The 25,510-nt window shown below is 60.2% G+C and overlaps 1 protein-coding gene across 1 annotated transcript in view; it reads left to right on the top strand.

Annotated features, from left to right (window-relative positions):
- Positions 1-16,288, top strand: part of GMDS (GDP-mannose 4,6-dehydratase) — a 629,429-nt gene extending 613,141 nt beyond the window's left edge. The window contains exons 10-11 of the mRNA XM_051855925.2: positions 15,522-15,590; positions 15,857-16,288. Of these exons, the coding sequence (XP_051711885.1) occupies positions 15,522-15,590; positions 15,857-15,919 (132 nt within the window). The 3' untranslated portion in view covers positions 15,920-16,288. The remainder of the gene's footprint in view (positions 1-15,521; positions 15,591-15,856) is intronic.
- The last annotated feature ends 9,222 nt before the right edge of the window (positions 16,289-25,510 follow it).

Raw genomic sequence — 25,510 nt, forward strand, 5'->3', positions numbered from 1 at the left:
ATGATAAAACTGGGGTGCAGGGAGCTTCGGAAGGTAGGCAGAACTGGCATCCGGCTGAGGTCTGACTCCAGCTAGCACTAACGGCCATGTGCCGGGATCCCCAACCAGCAGGAGGGGAAGAGTTCCACGCCCTGCCTGGCCACCTCCGTCTCCACCTCTTCCATGCCCGTGAGTGGCTGCCTCTGTGTCCAGGCTGCCCTGGCCTTGCTCTTCGGCCGTCCGCCTCCTGCTCGCTCCTCCTGGTCCAGCTCCAGGAGCTTCTACTCGGAGAGACACTTCGCAAGTCCCCGGCCTCAGGGGACTGTGAACCCCTCCTCTGTGCAGCACAAGCCCACACCTTTCCCGGGGGAACATCTTAGGCGAGTCAGCCCGTTGCTTCCTCCTGCGAGTGTGTGAGTGGCACGCGTGGCCTGGGGCACTGGTCAGGCTCACCCCAGGGTGGTCTCCCTCCTCGTGCTCCTCCCTGAGCCTTAGCACTCTCCCACGCCCTCCACTCATTCCAACCCCTTTGTTACTCCCTGCTCTCTGTCATGCACCCTGTGTGTGGCACATATCAGGTATCGGTGCCTGCTTGTAGCTCCCCACCACTGACCCTGAGCTCCTGGGGGCCAGGAGTTTATGGCCATTGAGTGCACACATGATGAATGTGGCCGGAATTCAATGAGAAAATATAAGCGGAAGTTCTGTTTTTAATGGGAAAGTGCTACGCGGCTGTTACTTTTGTTAGTGTCGTTGCTACTGTTGCTACCACGCTGAGAATTCAAGCTGTCCCTGTGTCTCCCGCTCTCACTCTCCAAACTCAAGAACAGGGCAGGCTGGGGTGAAGTCTTTGGCTGCCTTGTGTTCCCAGACTGCTTCTGCTCATATCCAGATGCACCAAATCTGGTGACGTGGTCTGCTCACTCTCTGCACCCTGAAAACTGAAGAGATGCGCACCCAGGGTCATCATCATGTTTCTTTCAGTGGGCCCGTGACCGTGGCGTAAGGCCCAGGCCAGCCTCTGTGGTCCTGGAAATCAGAGTTCTCATAGGAAGGGCTGTCCTGATGGGGTCAGGTACCCAGCCAAGGCCCATTGCCGTGTCAGGCAGCTCTGAGTGTCCCCCGCAGAATCTGCCGCAAAGCCCAGTTCTGCCCAAGCAAGTCCCCTGGGCGCTTCATGGCCTCCTGGTGCCTGGGAGGTGTAGACAGGGGAGAATCCTTCCATGGGCAAGAGCACCATGCCCCCCCCCCCCAGGCCTTTGTTTGAGCTCCTCCTTAACATCAAGTCCAGGTTCACGACCGCTCCTGAGGGCACTTGAGGAATCAGGGGTTGCTTTGAGAAAGCTCATTCATCAGTTTGGCCAAATCAGAGATGCTTTTCCTCCAAGGTTCCCTGTGTATAACAGTTCATCTCCAGTGGAGAAAAGCCAGGCGAGGCTCTGCTGCACAGTCCAGGCGGCCTCGAGCTTCCCCGCGGTGTGTGGGCGCGCTCAGTGCAGGAGGCCGTCTCTCGACCTGCCCCCCGTAACCCTAAGGCTTCCTTCCAACCTCTCTCTGCCCCGATGTAGCCCAGGCACAGGGCCTCAGCAGCAGCACTCGTGCCTCTGGGGGAAGCGTCTCTGAGACGGAACGTGCTCTCTCTGCTCTGCTTTGGTCTTCGCCACTCTTCTCTTTCCCGGGCACACGCGCCGTCCTCATCTAGGCTGTACGTGTTGTGGTGAGTGCCTGGCTTTGCATGTGCCTCACCGCGGAGGGAAGACCCCTGAGGGAGGCAGTGCAGATTAGCAAGTGATCCACCTCGTCTTTGGAGCCTGAGTGACAGCAGGCAAGTTACCCAGCCTCCCAGAGCCAGTGGCCTTCCTGGCAGGTTCAGCAGTGTGGAGCATGCCACGGGGAGGTCCTACGACAGTGGCGTGGTTAGTGCTGGCTCCGAAGGATCCTCAACACCGCCACCCCGAAACCTGGAAGCATCCCGAACAGCTGGGGGTGGGGGGTAGTGGGTGTGACTTGCCGCCCGCTGCAGAGGGAGCCTCGGGTGCCCACCTCTGGAGGACAGCTCCTGCCCCAGCGCCCTCTCCAGTACATGATGCTCCTTGGTTGGGATTTGCGTCCCTGGGGACCGCGTTGCCCCTGTGTGCTGCTGTGTATTATCCAGGCGCTTCGGTGATGTGCTGTGCCAAGGGCAGGGAGGCCCAGGAGACTGCACTCCGCCGCGGGGCGAGCTCACCTTGTCACGGGCAATAGCCGGATGCCGGCAGGGAGCCGACTGGGCACAGAGGCTCCTGACTCCAGGCCCCGCACCTCTGCGTGGGAAGGCCTTTTGCAGGCATCTGACCTGAGCCCCACTGCTGGCCCAGGCTTCGTGGTGGGCTCCGCGCAGACAGCGCTCGTGAGGAGGCCTGTCTGGGGTAAGGCATGCTGGCTGGGCCCTAAGGAACTAGTTCTCACCCCCTTGCCGTGGAAGCACACCTGGCATCCTGGGAGCCACTCCCTGCGACAAGCCCAGCTCTGTGTTTACACATCTCCTGGCTGTGGAGTGCACGCTCCTGGGCCGCAGTGCATAGCACCTCACAGCTCTATGGAGCCGTGACTGGTGTTAGGTAAGGACGTGATGCCAGGTCCCCAGGCCTGGAGCTGGCCCGAGGCAGACAGCACGGGATCACCGCCACTCCCCATTTGGAGCAGGCCTGTGGGAGGCTTGATGAGACAGCTCAGGGATCAGACTTGCACGGATGCACTGGTGGTACGAGGAGGTGCCTGTGGGGCAGCGGGTGGCCCCTCTTGTAGGCCGATGGTGTCAGGCCAGGCTCTGAGCTCCCAACCTGGGGCTTCCGCTGCCTATGGGGTCTGTGTTGGCACAACCTCTGGGAACGCTCACAGCAGCCAGAGGGGTGATGGGGCTGTGTCTGCTCCCTGGAGTCTTTGGTCCTATAAAGAGTCTTTGAGCTACACTCCTGCAGGTGTAGCCGGAAAATGGAGTGAAAGTAGCTTCGGACCGGAGTCCAGCCTCCATTTTTGCCACCCTTCAAACCTGCGTGGGCATCTATGTTCCCTGAGACTCAGGAGCCCCCGGACGTCTGTGCTCTCCCGAGACAGACTCCCTCCAGCGCCCGCAGCTTCTTGTAGGACTGACGGGGCCAGAACTCTGGATCCGCCCGGCATGGCGCCGCCTCCTTCCCTCTCCTGCCGCTCACAGAGCACACTGTGTCCAGCAAAGAAGAGGTCTGGGTGGCTCTCAGTCAAACTCCTGAACAAGAGAAGCCCTGGGAGGGGCAGATGTTCCTGGAATGGACTCCGTGTGGCCTGGGGAGCTCACCCCCTATTTCCTGTGACGTTGAAGGGTCCCCGTCCCCCTTGTTGTTAGAGACAATGCCACAGGAGCCCACTCCTCTGAAGTACAACGTAGGGAAAGTGCCGTGTGAGAAAAGACTTCCAGCTGAAGAGCGGTGTCCTACAGACAGACCTAGAGCCAACCACACACGTGGCACAGGCCGTGTAATGATGCATTTGTTTATTCGAAAGACAGAATGTCAGAGAGAAAAGGAGGAAGGGAGTAAGTGAATGAGACAGATTGATCTTTCATCTGCTGGTTCTCCCCCCAAATGGCCACTACCCCCAAGGCTGGGCCGGACCAAAACCAGGAGCCAGGAGCTCCATCCAGGTCTCCCACATGGGTGGCAGGGGCCCAAACACGTGGGCCGTCCTCCGCTGCTTTCCCAGGTGCATCAGCAGGGAGCTGGCCCTAGGGAGAGGCAGCCAGGAGGATGGGGTGTCTTGTCTAGAGCAGTGACCTAACCTGCTGTCGCACAGCGCCGGCCCCAAGGTGTGATTTTCATGTCCCTGCAATCAGTGATTTCTCACTTCTGCATGGAGCTGCACTTCCCGAAGCATTTTCACACGCACTTTAGTGTTGCTTTAGGAAGCCGGCAGAGTAGGAACCACACTTGCTTTATCTTGGGCCGCCGTGCACTGGGCCTTGTCAGCGAGGCCGGCGCGGAGGCAAACAAAGCACCTGCCAAGGGTTACTGTGCAGAGTGTCACACTTGGAGCCCCCACCACAGCTTTCATCAAAGCCAACCTGATTATTTTCCACTGCATTTTCCTGAGAGGATGTTATGATTTTCTAGATGTTTGGTGGCTGGCGATAAATCAGGCTTTTATGATGTCATGTGAAAGGCCACCTCCTGGACTTCCTCCTGCTGCAGGCCAGAGGATAAAAGTGGGCCGTGGAGGTGGGGGCGCAGTGGACACGGCTTAACCCTTTCCTCGCTGGTCCCGAGGCTCGGCTGAAGCTGGCCACAGACTGGGGTCCTGGAAGAAGGCGAGCTGCTCCCCTCGGCCTTCCTGTCTCAAGAACACGGGTGGGACACGTGCAGATGGGGCCGAGTCCAGCAGACCCTCTCGCTTGAGAATCTGCGGCATCTGATCAGGAGTCACAGCCAGAACGCGCGCTCCATGAAGTGATGGGAGAGGTCGTAGGTGACTCTTAGAAAAGTCGTCTTTTCAAAGGCTCCCTGTTTTATAATCCTGAAAATGAAAGGTTTCTTGAAAGGGAGGAAGCGTGGGATGGCAGCGAGGCGGTGGTGAAAGGTCACGCTCACACGTGGCCCCAGCATTGTGAAGCCGTACAATGCCCTGGAAGGCAATGAAAAGCTTCTCACCGGAGCCAGAATGCAGTGCTCTGTGAATCCTCTCTCCCCGCCCCACTCCAGTCCACCTGCACGTTCTTTTCTGCTCGGTCTCCCAAATAGCTCCCGAGGCCTCCGTGCGCCCCCAGCCGCACTGTCGTGCAGGCACCGCCGTCTCGCCCTCGCCTGTGGCTGGGTCTCCTCGCTGGCCTCCTCTCCCGTCCTTGCCAATAGCGCAGCCACAGTCGTCCTGGAAAACCTCCATCAGGGTGTTTGCTGCCAGTGCTCAGAGCAAAACCCAGACCCCGTGCTCCCTGTACCAGGCCGGCAGCAGGCTGAGAGCAAAGCAGGTTCTTTCTCTGAAGGTGAGTGCGCCCTTTATCCGAGGCATGGCCACAGAAGGACACACGCATGCCCACAGAGAGCTGCAGCTCGGGGGTCCATAGCCACTCCAGCCAGCAGGAAGCAAGGCTGGGCAGGATCTGAGGCCTTCGTGTGGCCGGAAGAGGGACTGCCTTTCCACTGCACACGCAGGGGCGCCCACTTGGCAACGGCAGGTCCCTGCTCCCCGGGCGGCCTCTGCGCAGCCCTGCCCTCATCCCTGCGGGAGGGGCCAGATGTCTCTAGATTGGGTGGTGCAGACACATCAAAGAGTGGCAGGTTTTTTTTAGGAGAGGGGAGTTTCCATTAGAGTGGAGGCTTGTGAAGCAAAAATAACTCGTCACCTTTTAAAAATACACACCAAGAAGTCGGTCCCAAGCTGCCTTTCAAAACTGCACCGACACCAGCAAGTCGGCCTCTTGTCCACGGCAGGTTGAGCCAGGCGGCTGTTCACCTGTGGTCCTCGGGCTGCAGAGACTCTAAGGGGTCATCAGGGGCTGTAGAGAGTGACGTCGGGTGACGAACTGGCTGAGGCAGCTGCCACTCTCCAGCCTGAGCGCAGGCTCCTCCTGCCCTTGCCCCCGTGTCCATGCACAGCAGCCCCCCCGGCCCCCCAGAGCTGGCGTGCCCCTCCCTTAAGGCCTCTGCACCTCTGGGTCTCCCTGGACCTCGTACCCGGATGGTCACGTGACCAACACCCGCGCGGGCCAGCCACCTCCACAGCCGCCTTCCTCTTTGTACTCATCCTGGGCATTCCTCCGCCTCTCCCCACTGGAACATAAGCTCCAGGACAGGGCTGGGGCTGGGGCTGGGGCTTGTTTGTTGTCGCTTCCCGCAGTGCCTAAAGGAGCGTTTGGCAGCAAAGAAGCAAGAACGTGAAATGTTTGTCATAACTGGAGAAAGGCAGAAAAAAGACATTCTTCAAAGGCTGTGGCAAAAAGAAATAAATAAGAGACTTCTCGCATCAGTTTGGTGCGAAAGTGTTGAAATCCAGGCCTAGCTTTCTCCATGACCCCCTCCTAGAAAATCCTGCAGACGCTGGCTACAGTGGCTCAGAAGATAATGGCCTCAAGCGGAGGGAGCTGAGTGGGGGTGCAGGGGAGAAGGAGCACACATCAGGGGCCTGCGCCATGGCGCACTAGGTTAATCCTCCGCCTGCGGCACCAGCATCCCATATGGGCGCTGGTTCTAGTCCTGGTTGCTCCTCTTCCAGTCTAGCTCTATGCTGTGGCCCGGGAAGGCAGTGAAGGATGGCCCAGGTGCTTGGGCCCCTGCACCCTCATGAGAGACCAGGAAGAAGCACCTGGCTCCTGGCTTCATATTGGCGCAGCTCCGGCCATTGTGGCTATTTGGGGAGTGAACAAATGAAAGGAAGACCTTTCTCTCTCTCTCTCTCTCTCTCTGTGTGTGTGTGTGTGTGTGTGTGTGTGTCTCTAACTCTGCCTGTCAAATAAATAAATAAATAATCTTAAAAAACAATCATTACAACAGTCCTGCAAGGTGGGCAGTGTTGACCCATTGTATGGGTTTGAAACTTGAGGCTCAGAGGTTAAGAAACCACTGAGTGGTGGAGCCACAATATGAATCCAGATCTTGCCAGAGATGTCTCTGTGTTGGTGTTGGCGTCTTCAGAATTTTTTAATTGAGGACAATTCACAGGCAGCGAAACGCATCGCCGTTAACTGTGCAGCTTGCTCGGAGCTTCACGGCGCATGCAGTCTTGTCACCTGCACGCCCAGCACCACAAAGTCCCTGGGTGCCTCCTCCCTGGTCTCACTTCCATCTGCCCGGTGGAGAGCCGCACGTACGCTGACTCAGGCGGCGGGTGTTCCTCTGTCCCCCTCATCCGGCATGACAGCCAGCTCAGATTTCTGTGCGTTGACACAGTCTTCCCAGAGACCGCCCTGCCACCCAGATCTCTGTAGCACAGAGGAGATTGCTTGTGACCGCACTTTCCATGTAGAGTTCGTTCTATGCAGCGTCGTGACTGATGGACTAAGACTCAGAAATCTGACATTAATCAAGCTGTTTGATCTACATATCTCTGTAGATGTGTTCAGGTGTAGGACCCTCATGAAGATGTGAAAGAAAGAACCCCGGGTAACCACGTAGGACGGGTAGGCAGCAGCTGGTAAAACCCTACCTGACAATAAGATGCCGAATTAGTGACAAGTAAGCCTTAGAGAGGCTAAGAGCCATCGAAATGCTTAACCCTTCTCTGTGCCTCTCACAAAAGTTGCTGACAAAGTGTCATGATTGTTGCCTTAAGTATAAAGTTGTCAAAAAAGAAAACAGAATTGCAAGAATTTGGATGTGGTCAGTTGTCTGGTTCACCCCGGAGGTTTTAGGAAACACTGAAGGATGCGAGGGTGACCTGGCCGCGACATCTGTCACCCCGCTGATCGCCAGGGTTTGTTTGGCTGATCTGGCCGGCTGGGTGGTGTCCCCTTCCTCCCTCACTGCTCCGTGTGCTTGGTCGAAGGGGACCATCCTCCCCGCTGGGGGAGGACCGGTCTTGGGTCCAGGGTCTAAGAGTAGCTGCGCCCCCCTCTAGAACCTCCAACCAGGCTCTCAAGAAACACTGCAGGGAGGAGTGTGTGAATGAGTGTGCACCTGAATGATGCTGTGGGTTGAGGGCTGGTGGGCGGTGGACGGAGGATGGATGGATGGATGACTGAGGTGCGGTTTGTTGAGTTGGAGGACCTACTATGTCTGTAAGTTGAGGACAGCCCCGGAGGGGAGAAAGGTGTGTACTTAGGGAACCAGCGTTAATTCCAATTCTCTTTCGATACTGCTGTTTGAAGTGGGGGTGGCGGGCCTATTCTGAGGGGTGGGCAGGATTCAGCCGCCTTCGTCCTGTGCGGTTCGGGATGCCCTGTGGCCTAGGCGGCGGCCCAGATGCCAGGGTGCAGGCCGCAGATACGCCGCGTGGCAGCGCTGGGCTCTGCCTTCGCGACACTGTGCACAGGACTTTCATCTTTGGGAAGGAGGCCGCCTGGGACAGATAGCAGATCTGTTGAGTTGCACCTTGAACGTGATTGTCCTGAGGTGTAATTGGCTGACGCCTGTCAAGTGCAGTCAGGATGGAAAGTCGTGCGTGGCAGAAGAAGAGCAGCCCGCGCCTGGTGTCCCAAGCGCCACTTGCCAATTATGTCACAAGAGGCCTTAATCGGCCCACTTAGAACTGCTTTATCTCCTTTCCTCGGGGCTTGCGCCACCTCCCACCAGCACGGGCGAATCTCCACCCCCTGCATCCACTCATTACCAGGAACCAGTAATTTCTTTGGAAGATGGCACCGTGGCCCTTTGAAGCCAGGAATGCTGAGGTCGCTCGCTCGGCTGTTATCTCTCTGTCACAAAGCGGCCCCTGAATTAGAGCTGTGAGTCAGCCAGCGCCACTGCCAGTCGGCGGGGCAGCAGGCAGGGCAGAGGGAGGCGAGCGAGAGGGTCCCCGGCTTTCCGTGTGGGGATGCCATCGAGAAACAGAGCTAGCCGAAAAAGGAGAATTCTGCAGTGCCGATCACAGATGCAGAACAGGTGCGGAGAGCCACCTGCCTCACGATGCGTGTGGTGAGAGACGCCATCCCCAGGGGCTCATGGGCTTATTTTCTTTATTTTTTAAAAAAGATTTTATTCATTTGAGAGGTATAGTTACAGACAGTGAGAGAGAGAGACAGAGAGAAAGGTCTTCCGTCAGCTGGTTCACTCCCCAAATGGCCGCAACGGCCAGAGCTGCACCAATCCAAAGCCAGGAGCTTCTTCTGGGTCTCCCATGCGGGTACAGGGGCCCTAGGACTTGGGCCATCCTCCACCGCTTTCCCAGGCCATAGCAGAGAGCTGGATCAGAAGTGGAGCAGCTGGGACTCAAACCGGCACCCGTATGGGATGCTGGCACCGCAGGCAGAGGATTGACCTACTGCGCCACAGTGCCAGCCCCACTTATTTTCTTTAAAGCATCCTGCTGGCCCCCTTACCTGGGAGGCAGCTTCCCCAAAACTCCCAGGCACAGCTGCTGAGAAGTGCAGTGTTCCTGGGGTGGACCCTGCTCTGAGCGTGCCCCTTCCTCTGTCCAGCCAAAGGCCAGACAGCTGGCAGACAGGTGGTGAGAGAGATCTCTGAGCTGCTGTCCAGAGGGAGGAGCTGAGCCTCAGTGTGGCACAGGTGGCACCGAGCACATGTCCCCCCCATGGAGGAGCCACCCCCCCATGCCCTCACCTCCACATGTCTCAAGCATGTCAGCATGGAAGACCTTTGTCCAGGATATTTAACATTTTACTTATTTGTTTATTTAAGAGGTAGAGTTACACAGAGAGAGAGGGAGAGACCATCCACTGGTTCACTCCCCAAATGGCTGCACGTGGCAGAGCTGAGTCGATCCGAAGCCAGGAACCAGGAGCTTCTTCCAGGTCTCCCAAGCACGTGCAGGGGCCCAGCTGGGACTCTCCTTTTAAAGGGAAATGAATATGCTTCAATCCTGCATTTCCCTTAAATATGGCTGCCTCCATAGAGGCGACTGGTTCCAAGACCACCTCCCCTCAAACAGCAAAATCTGTAGGTACGCAAGTGCCTTATAGAGAACACAGAGTGGGCCAGCGCTGTGGCGTAGTATGTTAAGCATCCACCTGTGGCACCGGTATCCCATATGGGTGCTGGTTCGAGTCCCAGCTGCTCCACTTCTGATCCAGCTCTCTGCTGTGGCCTGGGAAAGCAGTAGAAGATGGCCCAAGTGCTTGGGCCCCTGCACTGGCCTGGGAGACCTGGAAGAGGCTCCTGGCTCCTGGCTTCAGATTGGCCCAGCCCTGGCCATTGCAGCCATTTGGGGAGTGAACCAGCAGATGGAAGACCTCTCTCTCTCTCTCTCTCCTCTCTCTCTCTCTCTCTCTCTGCCTCTCCCTCTGTAACTCTGCCTCTCAAGTAAGTAAATGAATCTTGAAAGAAAGAAAGCGCAGTGTTTGCATGGAGCCGCATGCATTCTCCTGTGTGCTCACATCATCTCTGGACTGCTCACTGCCGAATCCAGTGGCAACACCGTGGGAACGGTCGTACTGCACTGTTCAGGGAATAATGACACGGGAAAAAGCCTGCACATGTTCAGTACAGACATAATTTTTTTCCCAATATTTTCTCTCTGCAGTTGGTTGAATCCACAGATGTAGAACCTGCAGGCACTACGGTCCCAGCTGTACTTGTGTTGTTTCTGTTCTTGTACTAACCATATTTCAGAAATATAATTGGGGCTGGTGCTGTGACACAGCAGGCTAAGCTGCCACCTGCGATGTCAGCGTCCCATATGAGTGTTGTTTTAAGTCCCAGCTACTCCGCCTCCCATCAAGCTCGCTGCTAACGTGCCTGGGAGAGCAACGGGAGATGGCCCAAGTGCTTGTGCCCCTGCCAGCCAAGTGGGAGACCCAGACGGAGTTGCAGGCTCCCAGCTTCAGCCCAGCCCAGCCCAGCCCTCGAGGCCATTTAGGGAGTGAACCAGCAGGTATACGCTCTCTCTGTGTGTCTCTCCCTCTTTCTCTGTAACTCTGCCTTTCAAGTAAATAAACACATCTTTAATTCACATGAAGGAAAAACAGGTAGGCAGTACCGCCAGTGCTGCTTTTTTAACCATGCGTATGCCTTGCTAACAAGTAGACATGAGAGGAAGACAGCGCCCTCGTTCACTTTCCAGGGAAGCCGCCGTGCCAGCGGCCTGTGGCCCTTTGTGTCTGCAGCACCCATGAACGTGGAGATATTTCTTTCCCTTTGTTCAGTGCCTCTTAAGAGCTGCTGATCCCAGATGACAAATTCCACCCATTGACAAGAAGCAGTCCCAGCCCTGCGCAGTGACTCCAAGGAGGGAGCGCTCACAGGCTCTGGAGGGTCCTGGGCGTCACCCGGAGGCTCCAGGCCACCAGGGGACGGTGTGAGTGTCCGGCAGTGGTCTGTACCCAAGGCGCAGGGGCTCTGTGCTGACTGCCCCCCGGGGCCTCTGCCCGCTCCACTTTATCTCCACTGCTCCTGGCTCTCGCTGACTGCATTTCCCCAAGGTGGCCCAAGCATTGTTTGAGCTCTGACGGCATTCTGTCAGCCCTGCTGATGGACAGTCCCCCTGAGCCCCGCTTCCTGAGCAGACGAGAGGGCCTGCTGTTTTCTTCTTGTCTCTTATCACCCCTTGTCATTAAAAGAGAGGCCTGGCTTCCACTGCCATTCGTGCTGATGGGCGGCAGAAAGGGGACCGCCAGGAAACGCTGCTCCTCGCTGCTCGGGGTCTGCTTTCTCTCGGGGAAGAATTCACCCCAAGGACAAATCTGTGAGCGAACGAGCGGAAGCTGCCCCGTGAAGGAGGCCGTGCACAGCACTTCAGGAAGTCCACGGAAAACGCAGTTCTCTGGGCGCACACGGTTCTGAAGTCCAGGCACGAGAGGTCTTCAGAGAGTTCGTGGGAAATGCACCTCGTGGACACCTCTCGTGCCTGGCTTTCACAGTGATGGGCTCGTGGCCGAATCCCCCTCTCTCCCACAGCCTGGAGTCTGGGGGAGCTTGCAGACTTCGATTTTTTGCTTTTTCTCCACCTCGGGGACGCCGCTCTTGAACCTGGACTGCAGTGTGCTGTGCTTTTCTGCTGAGCTGGTTTCTTCTTAAAGCCTGCCCCCCCCCCCCCCAGCAGTTTTGTTTGTTCGTCTGTTTTTGCTCTTGTTTTCATCAGCTTCACTTCACTCCCAGAGTAAACTCCCCTGCTCACTCGCCATTAGCATAAAGTTAGATCAAGAACCAAATTCACTGGCAGCCTTGTGCTCCCTTGGAACTCGAGCTGTTCCTCTGTTTTGCTTTTCTAAGAAAAGTAGAAGGGAAAAATGAGCACCGAGTGCCACTCACAGCTCCGTGTCTCGCGTTCCTGAAGATGTGTAAGGGGGCTCTCACCGGGCCTGCTCTGCGCACCTTCGTATTCACGGCACTCCAGTCAGTTTCTTTCAAAATGTACGTTAGAATTTTAGCAGCATCCTGCCTGAAAGATCGCACACTCTTAAAATGTCTCCCCACGAAACACATGTCCTTTTGCAAAAACCTGTTGAGGAAACAAACAGTATCCATAACTGGAACTCAGAATTAAAATGTCCCCCAAGCAAAGTCACAGCAGTGTGGCTGTGAGCTTGGATGCAATGCATGTATGAGCACTGCCCACCCTGGTTCTAGGGAGGCGGTGGGGGGCATTTAACATGGAGAGGAATGATCCAGAGAAGGTGGGGGGAGAAAGGAAACCAAGCAGTGCCATGTAAGGATGGGGTGTCCCCTTGATGGAGTCAGAGGTGCCCCAGAGCCTTGAGGGCAGGGCACTGGGGTTCGGGGAGAAGATAATGGCAGAGTACGATTCTCTCTCCTTTTCTGGATTTTCCCTTAACTACTCTGAGCTCAGGAACCGGCTTAATGGCTTTTCCAGGATTTGGCCTGGCGCTTTATCAGTCCACTACAACAAGAACATGAGCCAGGAAAGCCTGCAAAATCGCTGCAGCAAAACATGCGCTCCCCGCCACGCTGCCCCGTGCAGCTCAAGACCGCGAGCCCCGAGCCCGCGCCGAGCCCTGAGCCCTCCGGGTCCCGGCCTGGATGCCCCAGCAAGAGGACGACTCCTGAGAGCCAGACGAACAAACAGCAGCGGGGGGAGTCGCACAGGGACGCCCCTCCCTGCTCACGCTGCCTGGCCGCCGTGAAATGCTCAGTTAAACCTAATTGAACTTGACAATAATAAATTACAGATTGGAACTGTATAGTTCACCTGAGGAACGGCGAGGAAAGCAGCGAGGACACACCAGCAGCCAGGGCTCGAGAAAGGCCTGAGCACACGGAGCGGCCTCCGCTGTGTCGTGTCCCGAGTTTCATTGTCTCTTGTTTTCCCCAGGAATGCTCCAGACCACCCAGGGCACAAAGTCCTTCTTGGAAACTGAACATCAAATCATCACGTTAATTCGGCTTTTCCCCCACTAAGCCGACACAGAAAGAAGGAGCTGAGCTGGCAGGGTGGCAGAACAGAGCGGGAGAGAGCAGGCCCTAGTGCCGGGGGCTTGAGGAAGGTCAGGTTGTAGAGGCAGTGGGACACCAAAGGGGTCCATGCTGGGGTCTTCCCGCACAGCCCCCCAGGCCCGAAGGCACCTCACCTGCAGAAGTGCCCCCCCCGCGCTGCCCGGGCCCCTGTGGGGTGCCCTGCACTCTTGGCCACAGTGGCACAGTGGGAAGAGGTAAGGAGTTAAGTGCAGCCCACGCTGGACGTCCTCATCTGGCCTCAGAAGCTGGTTGGGGCACAAGCGCGGGGGTCCTGTGGCGGCTCAGTAGCAGCTGGCATGGGGCACGCTGTTCTGTCCTGATGGGCCCTCATCCTTTTCCCTCCCAAAGTCTCTTGGTCTAATTAAATTTCAGGGAGACAGAGCCTTGGCAGAGGTTAAAGGAAGCTGCTAGACTGCAGTGCAGGAGCTGGGCTCAAAACTAAATCGGGAAGTTTGACTGGGCGCGTCTCTGGTTTCAATGGAATACTTTCACAGCGTATGGTAGCAATGTCTGTTTCTAAGCTTTTGAAACCCATTTTTCTTTTTCCTTAATTGTAGTTCCTGGGTTGTTTTTATATTATGAGCTACTTGTAGGAAAATACAGGAAACGTAATTACAATACAAAGCTCTCTTTCCCAAGCCTACTGAGATCGCTGGAAGCCAAACCGTGTTTTAGGGTTTTGCTAACTGTAGGTTCACAGCCATGCGTTGCATCCTATGCTGCGCTGGTTGATTTACGGCCAGTGTGATGTGATTAAACAATAACCATGTTTCTCTCCAAGCCCTGGAGTTGCTATAGGATGGGGGCGGGGGGCGGGGGGTGGTGGCCTGGCCCGGCTGCTTCGTGGCTCTACACTGGGGAAGAAGAATGAGTAACTTTGTGTGACGCTGATAGTAAAATGGAAGCATTGTAGAAGCATAGACAAGTTTATTTAGGGAAAGGAAAGAGAAATAAATTACTTGGCTTGTTTTCCCACTTACATGGCAACTCCGTGTCGCGCTGTGTTAAGACCACCAGCCACTAATTTTTGTATCCTGCAGAACCTGGCCGTGGACTCTGGGGCCGGCAGAAGTAACTCCTGGCACTCTTATTAACACAGCCCCCCGGGGAGGAAATCACTGCTTCGGGGCATTGTGAAATGCCCGGCCTCTGGAAGCAGTCCGCCAGCCATCCGTGCTGGGCACACGCAGAACCCACGCGGCCGGCGGTGGCTGAGGCTGAGCCGTGGGGGGACACCAGGCGGCCCGGCCGAGCAGGCTGAGGCTGAGCCGTGGGGGGACACCAGGCGGCCCGGCCGAGCAGGGCCTTGCCACCCCGACCCGGAGCACGGCCCGTGCCCGCCAAGCGCCAGGGCAGCCCGCGGAAAGCAAGCAGGAGGGGCTTGCGCGGGAAGGGCCGGAGTGCTTGCGTGGCCGCGGGACGTGCGCAGGCACCCTCGTGGCCGTGTGCGGGGACTGCTGATGACTGTGTCTGTCTAGGGGGAAAGCTCCTTGCTTGCCTCGCTTACAAACACGGTGTCTCTCGAAGTCTTTGTCTCCTTTCTTGTCTCCAACTCATCTTCGAATCCCCACCTCCATCTGCATCTCAGCGTTGAGAGACCCGCGTAATAAAGACACAGGCGCGGGAGGGCTGGGCTGGGGGACCCGTCTCTGCCTGTCTTTCTCTCTTCTGAGCAGGCTTCTTTCCCAGGAAGCCTCTTAGGGCGATGGAAACGAGCCGCCCCGTGTGCCTAAAACCCTGCGCGAAGCCCTGATGCGCTGTGTGGGCCACGCAGAGGGGGCAGACCCCGTGAGTCCTGGCCCCCTGCTTTCCCGCCGTGACAAGGCCTGGTGGGACGGGACGGGACGCTCGCGACTCAGGCGAGGGGCAGCCCCAGCCTGCTGTCCTGAGAATGAACCCGATCCTCCGCGGAGCTGCTGGGAGCGCGGCTGCAGACTGCGGGCTGCAGGTACTGCCGCGCGCAACTTCGGTTTCGGTTTATAGGGCGCGTGGGCGTGCTGGAGGCAGCGTGAACCCGGAGCAGCTCAGCCGCCGCCCGGGAAGAGCCGCGCTCGGCCGCCAGCGCGGGAGCCCACACCCACGCCTCCCTTAGAAACAGGGGTGCTCTCCTCCCGCCGCCAAGGACCGGGGCCCCGGGGCCCGAGCCTGGCGCCTGCACGCTCCGAGGCCCGCCCCCGCGTGGCCAGCGGCTTCGGGTAGGAGGAGGCGGAGAGTACCCGGCCCCGGGGCGCAGTGCGCGCCCGCCCCGCAGCGGGAGCCGAGTCCCGGGGTGCGCCCAGAAAGGGCAGCCGTCCGGAACAGTGCTCCAGCGAGCGTCGCTGACGACCAATGCGAGCTACAAAAAGCCATTCAGAGTGGATGGGACGCGGTGCGGAGGGGCGGGGGCCGCCTCGGGACGTGGCCTGAGCGGACGTCCGGAGCGGGCGCGCGGGCGCACGGCTGCGGGGCCGTGGGGCTCCCCGGGGCTCGCCGCCCCATCCCACGCCAGCTTCTCCCCTTTCTCCGCAGGACTTTCTGCAGGGAGACTGCACCAAAGCGAAACAGAAGCTGAACTGGAAGCCCCGCGTCGCTTTTGATGTAAGTGTCGCCGGGCATGGGGGACTCAGCTGGCAGTAGGGGCCGGGCGCGGCCGCCGGGCGCCCCGGGGCTGCGAGGCGGCGGCTCTCGGGGCGAGGCCAGGCCGGTGCCCGCGGCGCCCGAGGCCAGCAGGGCGGGGGAGAGGGCGGAGGCGGCCCCGGGCGGCGGGCGGGTGCTGCCAGGCCTCTGCTGGGCCGCCACCCGCGGTCGGGGTGTCGCCGCGGAGGGTGGCAGAAGTCCCGCCCACCCCGTGTCTCGGAGCGCAGGAGCTGGTGAAGGAGATGGTGTACGCCGACGTGGAGCTCATGCGGACCAACCCCAACGCCTGAGCGCGGCCACGGAGCGCAGCGCCGCCCCCGCCCAGGCCCGCGGACCCCCGCGTGCGGGCGGCGGGTGCCGGCGGCCAGGGTGGTGGTGCAGAACCCCGCGGGCTCCCGGCGCCCCTCCCCGCCCCTGCGCTGCCCCCACGGGCTGGGGCGGGGACCCCGAGATTTGTAGCAGCCGGGAAATGCCACTCCCGGGGTTGGGGACCTGCTTGGCCTTTGTCGAAGCTTCTGGGTTGGGTCTTGGGTAATCGGAGACGTTTGAATCACATTCACGTTACTTGAAATTATGTCGCCAGACACCTCAAATTGTGGGGCCTTCGAATTGTTTTTCCTCTTTCCTTAATAAAAAAATGGCCTTTCTACGAACCAGCACCCAGAGTCGCTGTGTTTTCTGCATGGTAAAGCGGCTGTAAGGGACCCCAAAACAAAAACACCAAAAGTCACACCTCGGAATAAACCGGTTTATTCTGGCTTATTCTGGCCTGGCTGAGAAGACCCCCGCCAGGCCTGAGCCGGCTGGAGAGCAGCCTGCCCCCCTCTGCAGCCTGTAATTAGCCCCCTCCTGCCCACCACCCACCGAGCAGCCCCCAGCCCTAGAAGGGGGCCAGAAGAAGAGCCCGGAAGGGCAGTGCTGCCGGGAGGCCCCCCGCCCTGGGCGGCCAAGGCCTCGGAGCCCACGCCTGCCCTGTGGCCTAGGATCTCGCACAGGGCTGCTGCCCTGCCTCTCCTCACTGGAATTCTGATCCAATCAGCCAACCAATAGATAGTAAGTGCCAGATGCATGCCAGAGAGCCGGCTCCACACCTGGGCTGCGTCAGCATTCACTAGGAGTTAAATTGAAGGCCCAGCCCGGGGTCCCGGGATCTGGCCTCACCGAGAGCATCATTTAGGTGGCTCGAGGACCCCCGAGTCCGCTCTGTGCTCCTGTTCAGCTACAGGTAGGCACAGGACGCCCCAGGCAGCAGGCCGGGGTTGGCGTGCAGGTGCACACACCTCTGCTGAAATACAGCATTCTGCCCTACGACAAATTAGGTCAGGGCTCTCCGGCTCCCCCTCACTCTCCTTCCAAGCAAAATAAAATAAAACTTTATAGCAAATGGAATTCCAGCCTCTGCACATGCGTGTCTGAGTGCGGGTGAAGTATTTCTGAATCCGTTCACCGGCAGGTTTATGATCTGGGGGAGGACCGAGACTCCAACGGCTGGCGCAGGAGAGAGGGCTCTTTGTGTGGCTGCCCCAGTCGCCCTGAACCAGGCTGGCCAAGATCACCGAGCAGAACTGGGGTGGCCCCGGCTGCCTCCCCCGGTCCTCAGAAGCTGCCCCCCAAAACGCTCCCAGCACCTACCTAGGCAGGGTGCTAACTGGAAGCGGATGGCCCTGAGAAGCTGGGCCCACAGGATGGGCACACACACAACCTGCTCACACGCAGACACAAAGACGCCAGCGTGCCAGCCGGCCCTGTCACACACACACAACCTGCTCACACGCAGACACAAAGACGCCAGCGTGCCAGCCGGCCCTGTCACACACACATGCTCACACGCAGACACAAAGACGCCAGCGTGCCAGCCGGCCCTGTCACACACACATGCTCACACGCAGACACAAAGACGCCAGCGTGCCAGCCAGCACACTCACACATGCTCACACGCAGACACACACACAGACACCAGCATGCCAGCTGACCCTGTCACACACACACACACGTGTTCACACACACATGCACACAGACACCAGCATCCTGGCCAACACACTGTCACATGCAGCCCCACAGACACCACGCCAGCTGATACTGTCTTACACACATACACGCTCACAGATGTACAGACACCAGCATGCAGGCTGACACACACACATGTGCTCATACAGACGCACAAAGACAAAGGGTACCAGCTGATACTGTCACACACACAGACACAACCACATGTGCTCACAGACACTAGCATACCGGCTATACACTGTCACACACACACACACACATGCTCACACACAGACGCACACAGACACCAGCATGCAGGCTGACACACTCACACACACGTGCTCACACAGATGCAGAGACACTAGGGTACCAGCTGATACTGTCACACACACACAAACACATGTGCTCACAGACACTAGCATACCGGCTATACACTGTCACACACACACACGCTCACACACAGACGCACACAGAGAGACACCAGCATGCAGGCTGACACACACACACATGCTCACACAGATGCACAGAGACACCAGGGTACCAGCTGATACTGTCACACACACACGTGCTCACAGATACTAGCATACCAGCTATGCATTGTCACGCTCACACACACACACACACACGGACACACGCAGAGAGACACCAGTGTGCCGGCTGATGCACTGTCACACACACTCAAAACACAAACAGTTTGCCGATCTCACCAACTGCGTTCCCTCGAGCCCTGCCTGATGGACAGACCACCCGAACCTCTCTCCCACACCTGAGAGAGACCACTCCTGGGGCCGCTGGGGCTGGGGGTGGGCGACGGGGGCATTCTACCCAGTGTTTAGCGGCATGTTAGCCCAAAGCCATAATAAGCTGTTCGGTGTGAGGGCCAGGAGGGTCTAGGCAGGGGTTTGAATCAACTCCAGCTCTCAATGGGGACTGCGGCATCGATTTTTGAAGGAAACAAATAGAGATATTTGGTTGCAGCCTCTGTTCCTGTACCTCAGTGTGAGAGCTCACTGGCTTCCTGGCTCTGTGTGTGTGTGTGCTTGTCTGTGTGTGTGCAAACAAAAGGAACATTCCTGCAGAATTTCCTTTAAGATGACTCTTGTTAAAAGGCTTTTTCTTTAACCTCAATTTCAGTGAACTTATTTTTTTCTGCTCTGCGTTGTGTTATAAGCATCTTCCATCTTTGTGTGTGTTAGTAAAAACTAAAGAAAGTTAAACCCAGGGTTGTCCACCAAACGAGGGGCAGGGGACACGGACCCTCAGGCCACCCAGCCAACTCCCTTCCCCCTGACCTTCCTGCGGGAGCCCCCGCTCTGGGCTGGCTGCTGCCTCTTGTTGTTCAGGGGTCACTGGTGAGCCTGGCCCCACACCATAAACCTGTCACACCTCCGCAGCCGCGAGCCCCCAAGCAGGCTGCGGCACGGTCAGGCCTGTGCCTGAGTGCCTGGGAAAGGAGAGCTAAGGTGGTTCCACTGGGAGCCCGACTGCAGCTCTGGGTGGGGTGCCAGGGGAGATGGGGGGCGGTACCCCCCCAATGCGGGCACTGCTCCTGGCTCCTCTTGCTTCCCTTTCAGGACCTTCCCCAACCACCACCAACCCCACGGAAACCGCTGGCCGGCAGCTGTGAGCCGCTGACCAGCGTTATGGAGCAGGGGAATTTCCTTTTAAAATGATAACCCTCGAGGTACGGCTGCCAAGGCGTCTCCAAACCCTCCTCACCCCCACGTCTCGAAGAACCCCAGGCATCTGCGTCCGAGAAGGTCCGAGGTCACAGGTCATCTGTTTTCCCAGACCTGCTTCCCAACTTTCACAGGACACTGTGGCGGGCACTCGCACGTGCCACCTGCACCGCTCCAAACCCCGTGCGGCTCTGTCGCCGGCGGCCCAGCAGTGGGCACACAAGGCGGCTCCGGGCGGGCGGCTCCACGGGCCCGGCTTCTCGCCATCCTCAGTGTCCACCCAGGCAGGGTCTGGGCCTCTCCCGGAAGTCGGAGCCTGAGGCCTTCCTCGCTGCCTTCCCCGCGCGCATCTCCCGGGTGCGCGCCTTCGGGGTTACTACTCTTGGGTGGACTCTGCCCAGGGTCCGGTCGGGCCCCACTGGGCCGGAGCGTTAGGAGTTCGCGCTCTGTCCGGCAGGGCCCCACCGCTCCTCTTCCTCCTCCTCCTCCCCCTCAGCTGCGAGGCCGACGACCGCGGCCTGACCCCAGGCCCCACTACCGATGGCCCGGGCTCCCGCCCTTCCTCAGGGTCAGGGGTCACACACAAGGGACGCCCCATTCCCAGCAGCCCCTTTGATCTCCGAATCCGGGAGCCAAGGTGCCCGCACGGGGGGCGCAGTCGGCGTGCACGGGCACCACGGCGGCTACCCAGGCCTCGCCTGGCCCGCGTGCCCCGCGCCCTGGCTCTGCCACCTCGGGATGGGACTCTCGGGTCCAAGCTTCGACCTTGAAGGAGGGGGCGCAGATCGCGCGCACATGCGCCGGGCGCGCACCCCGGGCCTGGGCGAGCTGCGCAGTGCACGTGTGCGGGAACCCGCGCAGCGCGCTCTCCTACCCCGCCGCCCTGCGAGACAGCGCTGTGGTGCGTGAAGAGACCCTCACCAGGGGGCTCTGGGCGCACACAGGGTCCAGGCCAAAACACGCGAGCGAGGGAGGCGAGCTGGTGAGCCGGCGAGAGCAACTGAACTCGGGGCTGCTCCGTTCCCCGCCGCTCCCGAGGCGGCCCCGGGCTCCAGCCGGCCCGGGAGGAAACCGCGCAGCCCGGGGCCCGGGCTGGCGTGGCGGGCCTCGGGCGAGGGAATGTATATTTGGAAGGGGTCAGGACCTCGGCTGGAGTCTGGCTTTTTATGGCGAGGAAGCCGACTGGGAAGGGCCTCTGGCAAGGCTTTCCTGTTGTGCCACTTGTCCCCGGCAGCGCACGCCTGCACGGGGAGGGCGGGCGGCCCTTTCCCCGCGTCTCCGAGGACCGGGCCCTGGGGTCGCGGCCCGCCCGGGAGCCGGCTGGCAGACGCGGGAGAAGGTCACGTTTCCCTCGGTCACTGGGTTCCCGGGCAGTCTGCGGAGCCCGACGGGAGTGGGGCCCCCTGGAATCGAGCCGCGACGCAGGCCCTGCGCCCTCTCTGGGACTTCCTCGCACCCAAACTGCCCCAGGCTGCGGGATCCGCAGAGAGGCCGCCTCCTCCCGATCCCCCTCCGGGACGCCTCCTTGGGGAGAGGCCGGCAGCGCCCGTCTTGCCCCGCCTTAGCCCACGCTCCTGGCGCCGCGACCCGCCCCGCAGCGGTGCGGCCCAGCCTAGGCCGCGACTGGCCTTTGAGTGAGAAGAAAAAAAAAAAAAAAACCTCTGCAATGGCAAGCAGGGCCCCAACCCCGGGCTCCGCGGCCTCCGGACAGCCCCGCGGCCAGCCGCCACCGCGCGCGCGTGACCCCGGCTGCGGGACACGGCCGGGCTCCCTGCGCGCAGTCGGGGCCGCGGGTTTTGGCCTTTCCGCTACGGGCACATTGGAAAACAATGCGAGCACACCGCGCCCTGGGCTCGGTCCGCACTGCCGGGGTCATTAGCAAGGCTCGGGCCCAGCCGCCGCCGGGGGCTGCGACCCGCTTTTATGCTGAAGGAAACGCGGAAGCCTTAAGAGTTAATGGCGCTCAATGCGTCGGTTTTCCTGCCTTTTCTCTGGAGTAGCCACAGGAGGGGGCTCACTCTGTCCCCCTGCCCCCCTCCTATCTCCGTATCCAAGTTGTTCCCAGAGCTTCCCAGTGAACCCCTCACTCCCTACCTCCCAAGGCCCCTCCGCGCCCCTCGCCGAGCCGGCCCCGCTCTCCTGGGGCCTGTGGGGGGTCCCAGCAGCCAGGGTGGGCGCTGGGCTTCAGGACTCCCAGTCCCTTCGCCCCTCCGTGCCCACCCAGGTCGCCCCTGGCAGTGTTGACTTAAGGGTGCAAACGGGCAGCCCAGCCAGCGCCCTTCGTGGGACAGGGCACGCGATCTGCTCCCACAGAGCAGCAGGCGGGGCTGCGGGGCCGCGGGGGCCGCGGGGCCCAGGGCAGGCCAGCGAAGGCCGACGCTCCTTGGGAGAAAAGAGGGAGGCACCGTTGGGAAAGGCCGGCGGACCTGGAGACGCACCACTGAGGCTTCCGAGGGTCACCTGCGGCCCCCAGGCAGCCCGAGTGGGAGCTGGAAGCAATGCTGGACCCTGAGACCGAACAGCCCCGGCTCAGAGCGGGGCGGCTGCACACGCAAGAAAAGCACAGGCCCCACTGCATCTCCTGGAACACGCGCTCAATGTGCTACAGATTTAAAACCAGTGAGGGAAAAAATCAGGTAAACACCACCAAAAAATAATACAGAACAGAGGGTTTCCCTGGAGCCACGGGGAGACGGGAGAGCCGCGCAAGGGTTGTGCCTTCTGCTCCCTGCGCGTGTTCTGGTTTCCAACAAGGCGGACATGGTACACCTTGCTCAATTTTCCACTCCTAATCAGGTCGAGCCCGCCAGTGGAGAGGCGGCTTTCATTCTCCCGAATGGGTTTTGGAGCTGGGATTCATTTAACTCAGTTCCCTTCCCAACTGGACCTGGCCCTGGAATGTGCCAGTCCTCTCCCTCGGTGGGGGTGGGGGCCCCAGGTCTGCCCCAGGCCTGGGCATAAGCTTGGGGTCCTGGCCACATCCGGCCTCCCCCCCCAGAACGCTGAGTGGAGGGGTCGTGGAAGAAGCCAGCAGAGGTGCATGCTGGAGTGGGGACATCTGGGAGAAACGTCCTGGCCCCAAGGCCCTCTGCGGGGGGCAGACGGAAGAAGGGGGGGGGCACAGAGACAAAGAGAAAGGAGGAGATGAGACCAAAGGCAAACAGGAGAACAGAATCGGGCCCACCAAAGGCAGAGCCCCAGATGGGAATGAAGGCCAGTTTGGAGGGCAGGGAGAATGCCTTCACTCAAAGCTCTTCGCAGGGGGTTTTCGGCTGTGTTAGAGACCAGAACAGATCCCAGAGAAGTGGGCTCTCTGGAGCCGGCGCTTCGGGCTCCACTGTCTGCATACAGTAGCCCCTCTTGTTGGGAGCCCCCGTGTGTGCTCCTGGCCCCTCAGCCTGCGGCTGCTTCTCTTCCCTCACCCCAGTCTCTGCTCGGCCCACGTGGAATCCTCGGCGGTGCTGCCCGGCCAGCTGTACTACTTGGCCACCATCAATCTTGCCCCTAGCCGACAGCTGTTTATGGACCAGGTGGGAAGGGCTAATGGCTCCCCAGTCCAGCCACGAAATACAGCAGAGAGGAGTTCCGTCGGGACCGGCGGCAGGAGACTCGGAGCTTGCTCAGTGGAACCCCTCTCTCGCAGCTCTGAGCCGTGGCGTGGGGTGGAAGGAAACTAATAGTGCCACTGTCAGCCTTGGAGAACACCGGTGGCAGTGCCCCAGGCCTGGATCAACCGGGGGCGCCTCTTGTGCCTCCCAGGCCACACCGCCTGAAGCAGCAAAAGTTTCCGGCCTCTAAGCTTTTGGACCAGTAAGAACAAAACCAATGGCCCTTACACCTTGAAAACCAGCCCCCAAGTGAGCAGGGCACCAGGAGAGACAGAGGCTCTATCCCCCACTTCTCACCTCTCAGAGTTAGGGGCAGCCCAACAGAACCGTGAGGCACTCCAGGGTCCAGATCCCCCGGTTCTCAGCTGACAGGAGGTGGCCCAGTGCACACAGGCCCCCAGCACAGCTGAGCCTTATCGCTTCGCAAACATCGATTCCCAGGGACACAACCCGTGTGGGATGACAGATTGTCTAATGCGCGCTTGTTTGCACACAGGCTGGTGGAAAAGCGCAGCTAACAACAGAACCTGGAAAACAGCTCTCGCTCCCAGCACACACGCCATGCGCCAGAATGCAAGATTTGATATGGCAGGCACCATGCTGGCATTTGCGTGTGTACGGCATAAATTGCTAAGAAAATAAACGTGCCCCCTTCGACAGAAAGGACAAAATGCTCGTTCTGCAGAGGCTGCATTCAAATTTAGCCAATTCCCCCGCCCGGGGGTCCTGCCTGCTATCACGGGCTAATTCAAAATGTAGCGGCTATTAGTTCAAATATCACGGAGTTTCCTATAGACTAATGCACAGAGAAATTAGCCTCATTGCGGGGGAGAGGGGCTTGGGGAAGGGGCAAATCAAACTGGCAAACCACCGAGGTAGGAGTAGTTCCCGGTTAAATAAGCCTGGCACCACGGGGATTTTCCGAAGCTGGAGACGGGAATCCAAAAGCTGGAGTATGGAGGGCAGAAAACCGTGGAGATTGAACGATCCGCGGAAGGAGCAGGCTCCCCCGTCCTCGCACGCAATCCCGCGGACAGCTCGTGGCAGCTGCAGGACACAGACACGCGGATTTCACACGCGAGGAGGGTGGAAAACAGTCGTGCAGTTTGCTCGGACAAGGAAGAGGGCGCGCTCAGGGGCCACGGAAGCCAGCTCCGCACTCCCACCCGGCTCCTTCCCACTCTCTGCGACCGGGGGAGCCCGCGCGGCCCACGCCGCACCCCGGCGGGCCCCGGTTCTTTCCCTCGCCCTGTTCCACTCAGGAACAGGACGCGCGCGCTGCCGCCCCCTCTCTGACCCAGCTTCGAAGCCCCCGCGACGCAGCCCTCGGGGATGCGTAGCCCCCATGAGGGAGATGGTGGAGCTGATCACGGCCTGGCCAGGCCTGGCCCGGGGCTGGCTGCGGCCGCTGAGCCCTCGGGGCCAGGGGAGCGGGCGGAGAGGGTCGCGGGCACGTTAACCCGCAGCGCTTGAGCCCGCCGCGCGCCCACAGGCCTGGCGCATGCATCAGGCAGAGCGACTCCCCGCATGGCTACTGCCAAGTGATTTGTGGCCTCTGTAAACCGACCTCACACACCGCGCAGGGTTATGGCAGCCGTGCCGGGGAGGCCATCGCCCCCCCCCACACACACACAGCGCTGGCCGGGCGGGACAGGTCCCGTGCGGGCGCGGCCGAGCTGCGGGGTGGTCCCGCGGACGCTCAGCTCCAGGCCCCGAGGCTGCGGGGCGCGCTGTCACCCGTGAGCAATGAGGTGCCTCTGACCTTTCCACCCCGCCCGGGTTCCTCAAACGCACGTGCGTCTTCAAAACAAAGGCGGCGAGCTGGGAGGAAACGGGAGCGCGGTGGGGCCGGGCGGAGCCGCGGGGAGAGAGCTGCGAGCGGGCGCCGCTGGGGCCCCCGGGGCGCTTCTCCCGGCTCGCCGGCCTCGGCCCCCGCACCCTCGCGCGCGCCTGCTCCGTGCGGCCTTCCGCTCGGCGCGCTCTGCCCGGCACCCCGAGCCGGCCCGCCACGAACGCGTCCAGCCTAATGCGGATTTTCTCCTGCAAGTCGCCGACTCCGGGAGGAGGCCGCCGAGACGCCTGCGGGGACCCGGGGAGGGCGGCGGCCGGGCGGGGGAGGCGGGGGCGCCCCACGCACCCGGGAGGCGGGCAATTACAGCTAATTAGCTGCGGAGCGTTCCTGTCCGGGAGCGGCGTCTGGGAGGCCCGCGTCGGGGCTGTGCGCGCCTCGCAGGGCCCGCGGCCCTGGAGAGCCGCCCCAGCTGGGAAAGTCTGGTCCGAGCCGCGGGGCTCCGCTCGCCACCCCAGCCCTGGCCCCCGGACAAGTCGAGAACGGTCCCGTCTCCGGCCGCCGGGGCCTCCAGGCCTCGGGCACGGGCTCGTGGCCCACCTGCCGCCGCCGACCTTCCGGGGGCGGGGAGGAGAGGCCCAGGACGGCCCGGCTCCGCGGGCCGCCGAGACCCTTTGTCCGCGCGCGCCGCTGCGCCTGGCCGGCTCCCTCTAGTGCAGCAAAGCGCCGACCCCACGACGCGTGCCCACGGCGTCTTTACCTGCACGCGGGGCTGCCCCGGACAGCCCTAGGCCTGCGGCCCTGACGGAGCGCACGGCG

The sequence above is a fragment of the Oryctolagus cuniculus genome, chromosome 5, assembly GCF_964237555.1.
Source record: "Oryctolagus cuniculus chromosome 5, mOryCun1.1, whole genome shotgun sequence".
NCBI lineage: Eukaryota > Metazoa > Chordata > Mammalia > Lagomorpha > Leporidae > Oryctolagus > Oryctolagus cuniculus.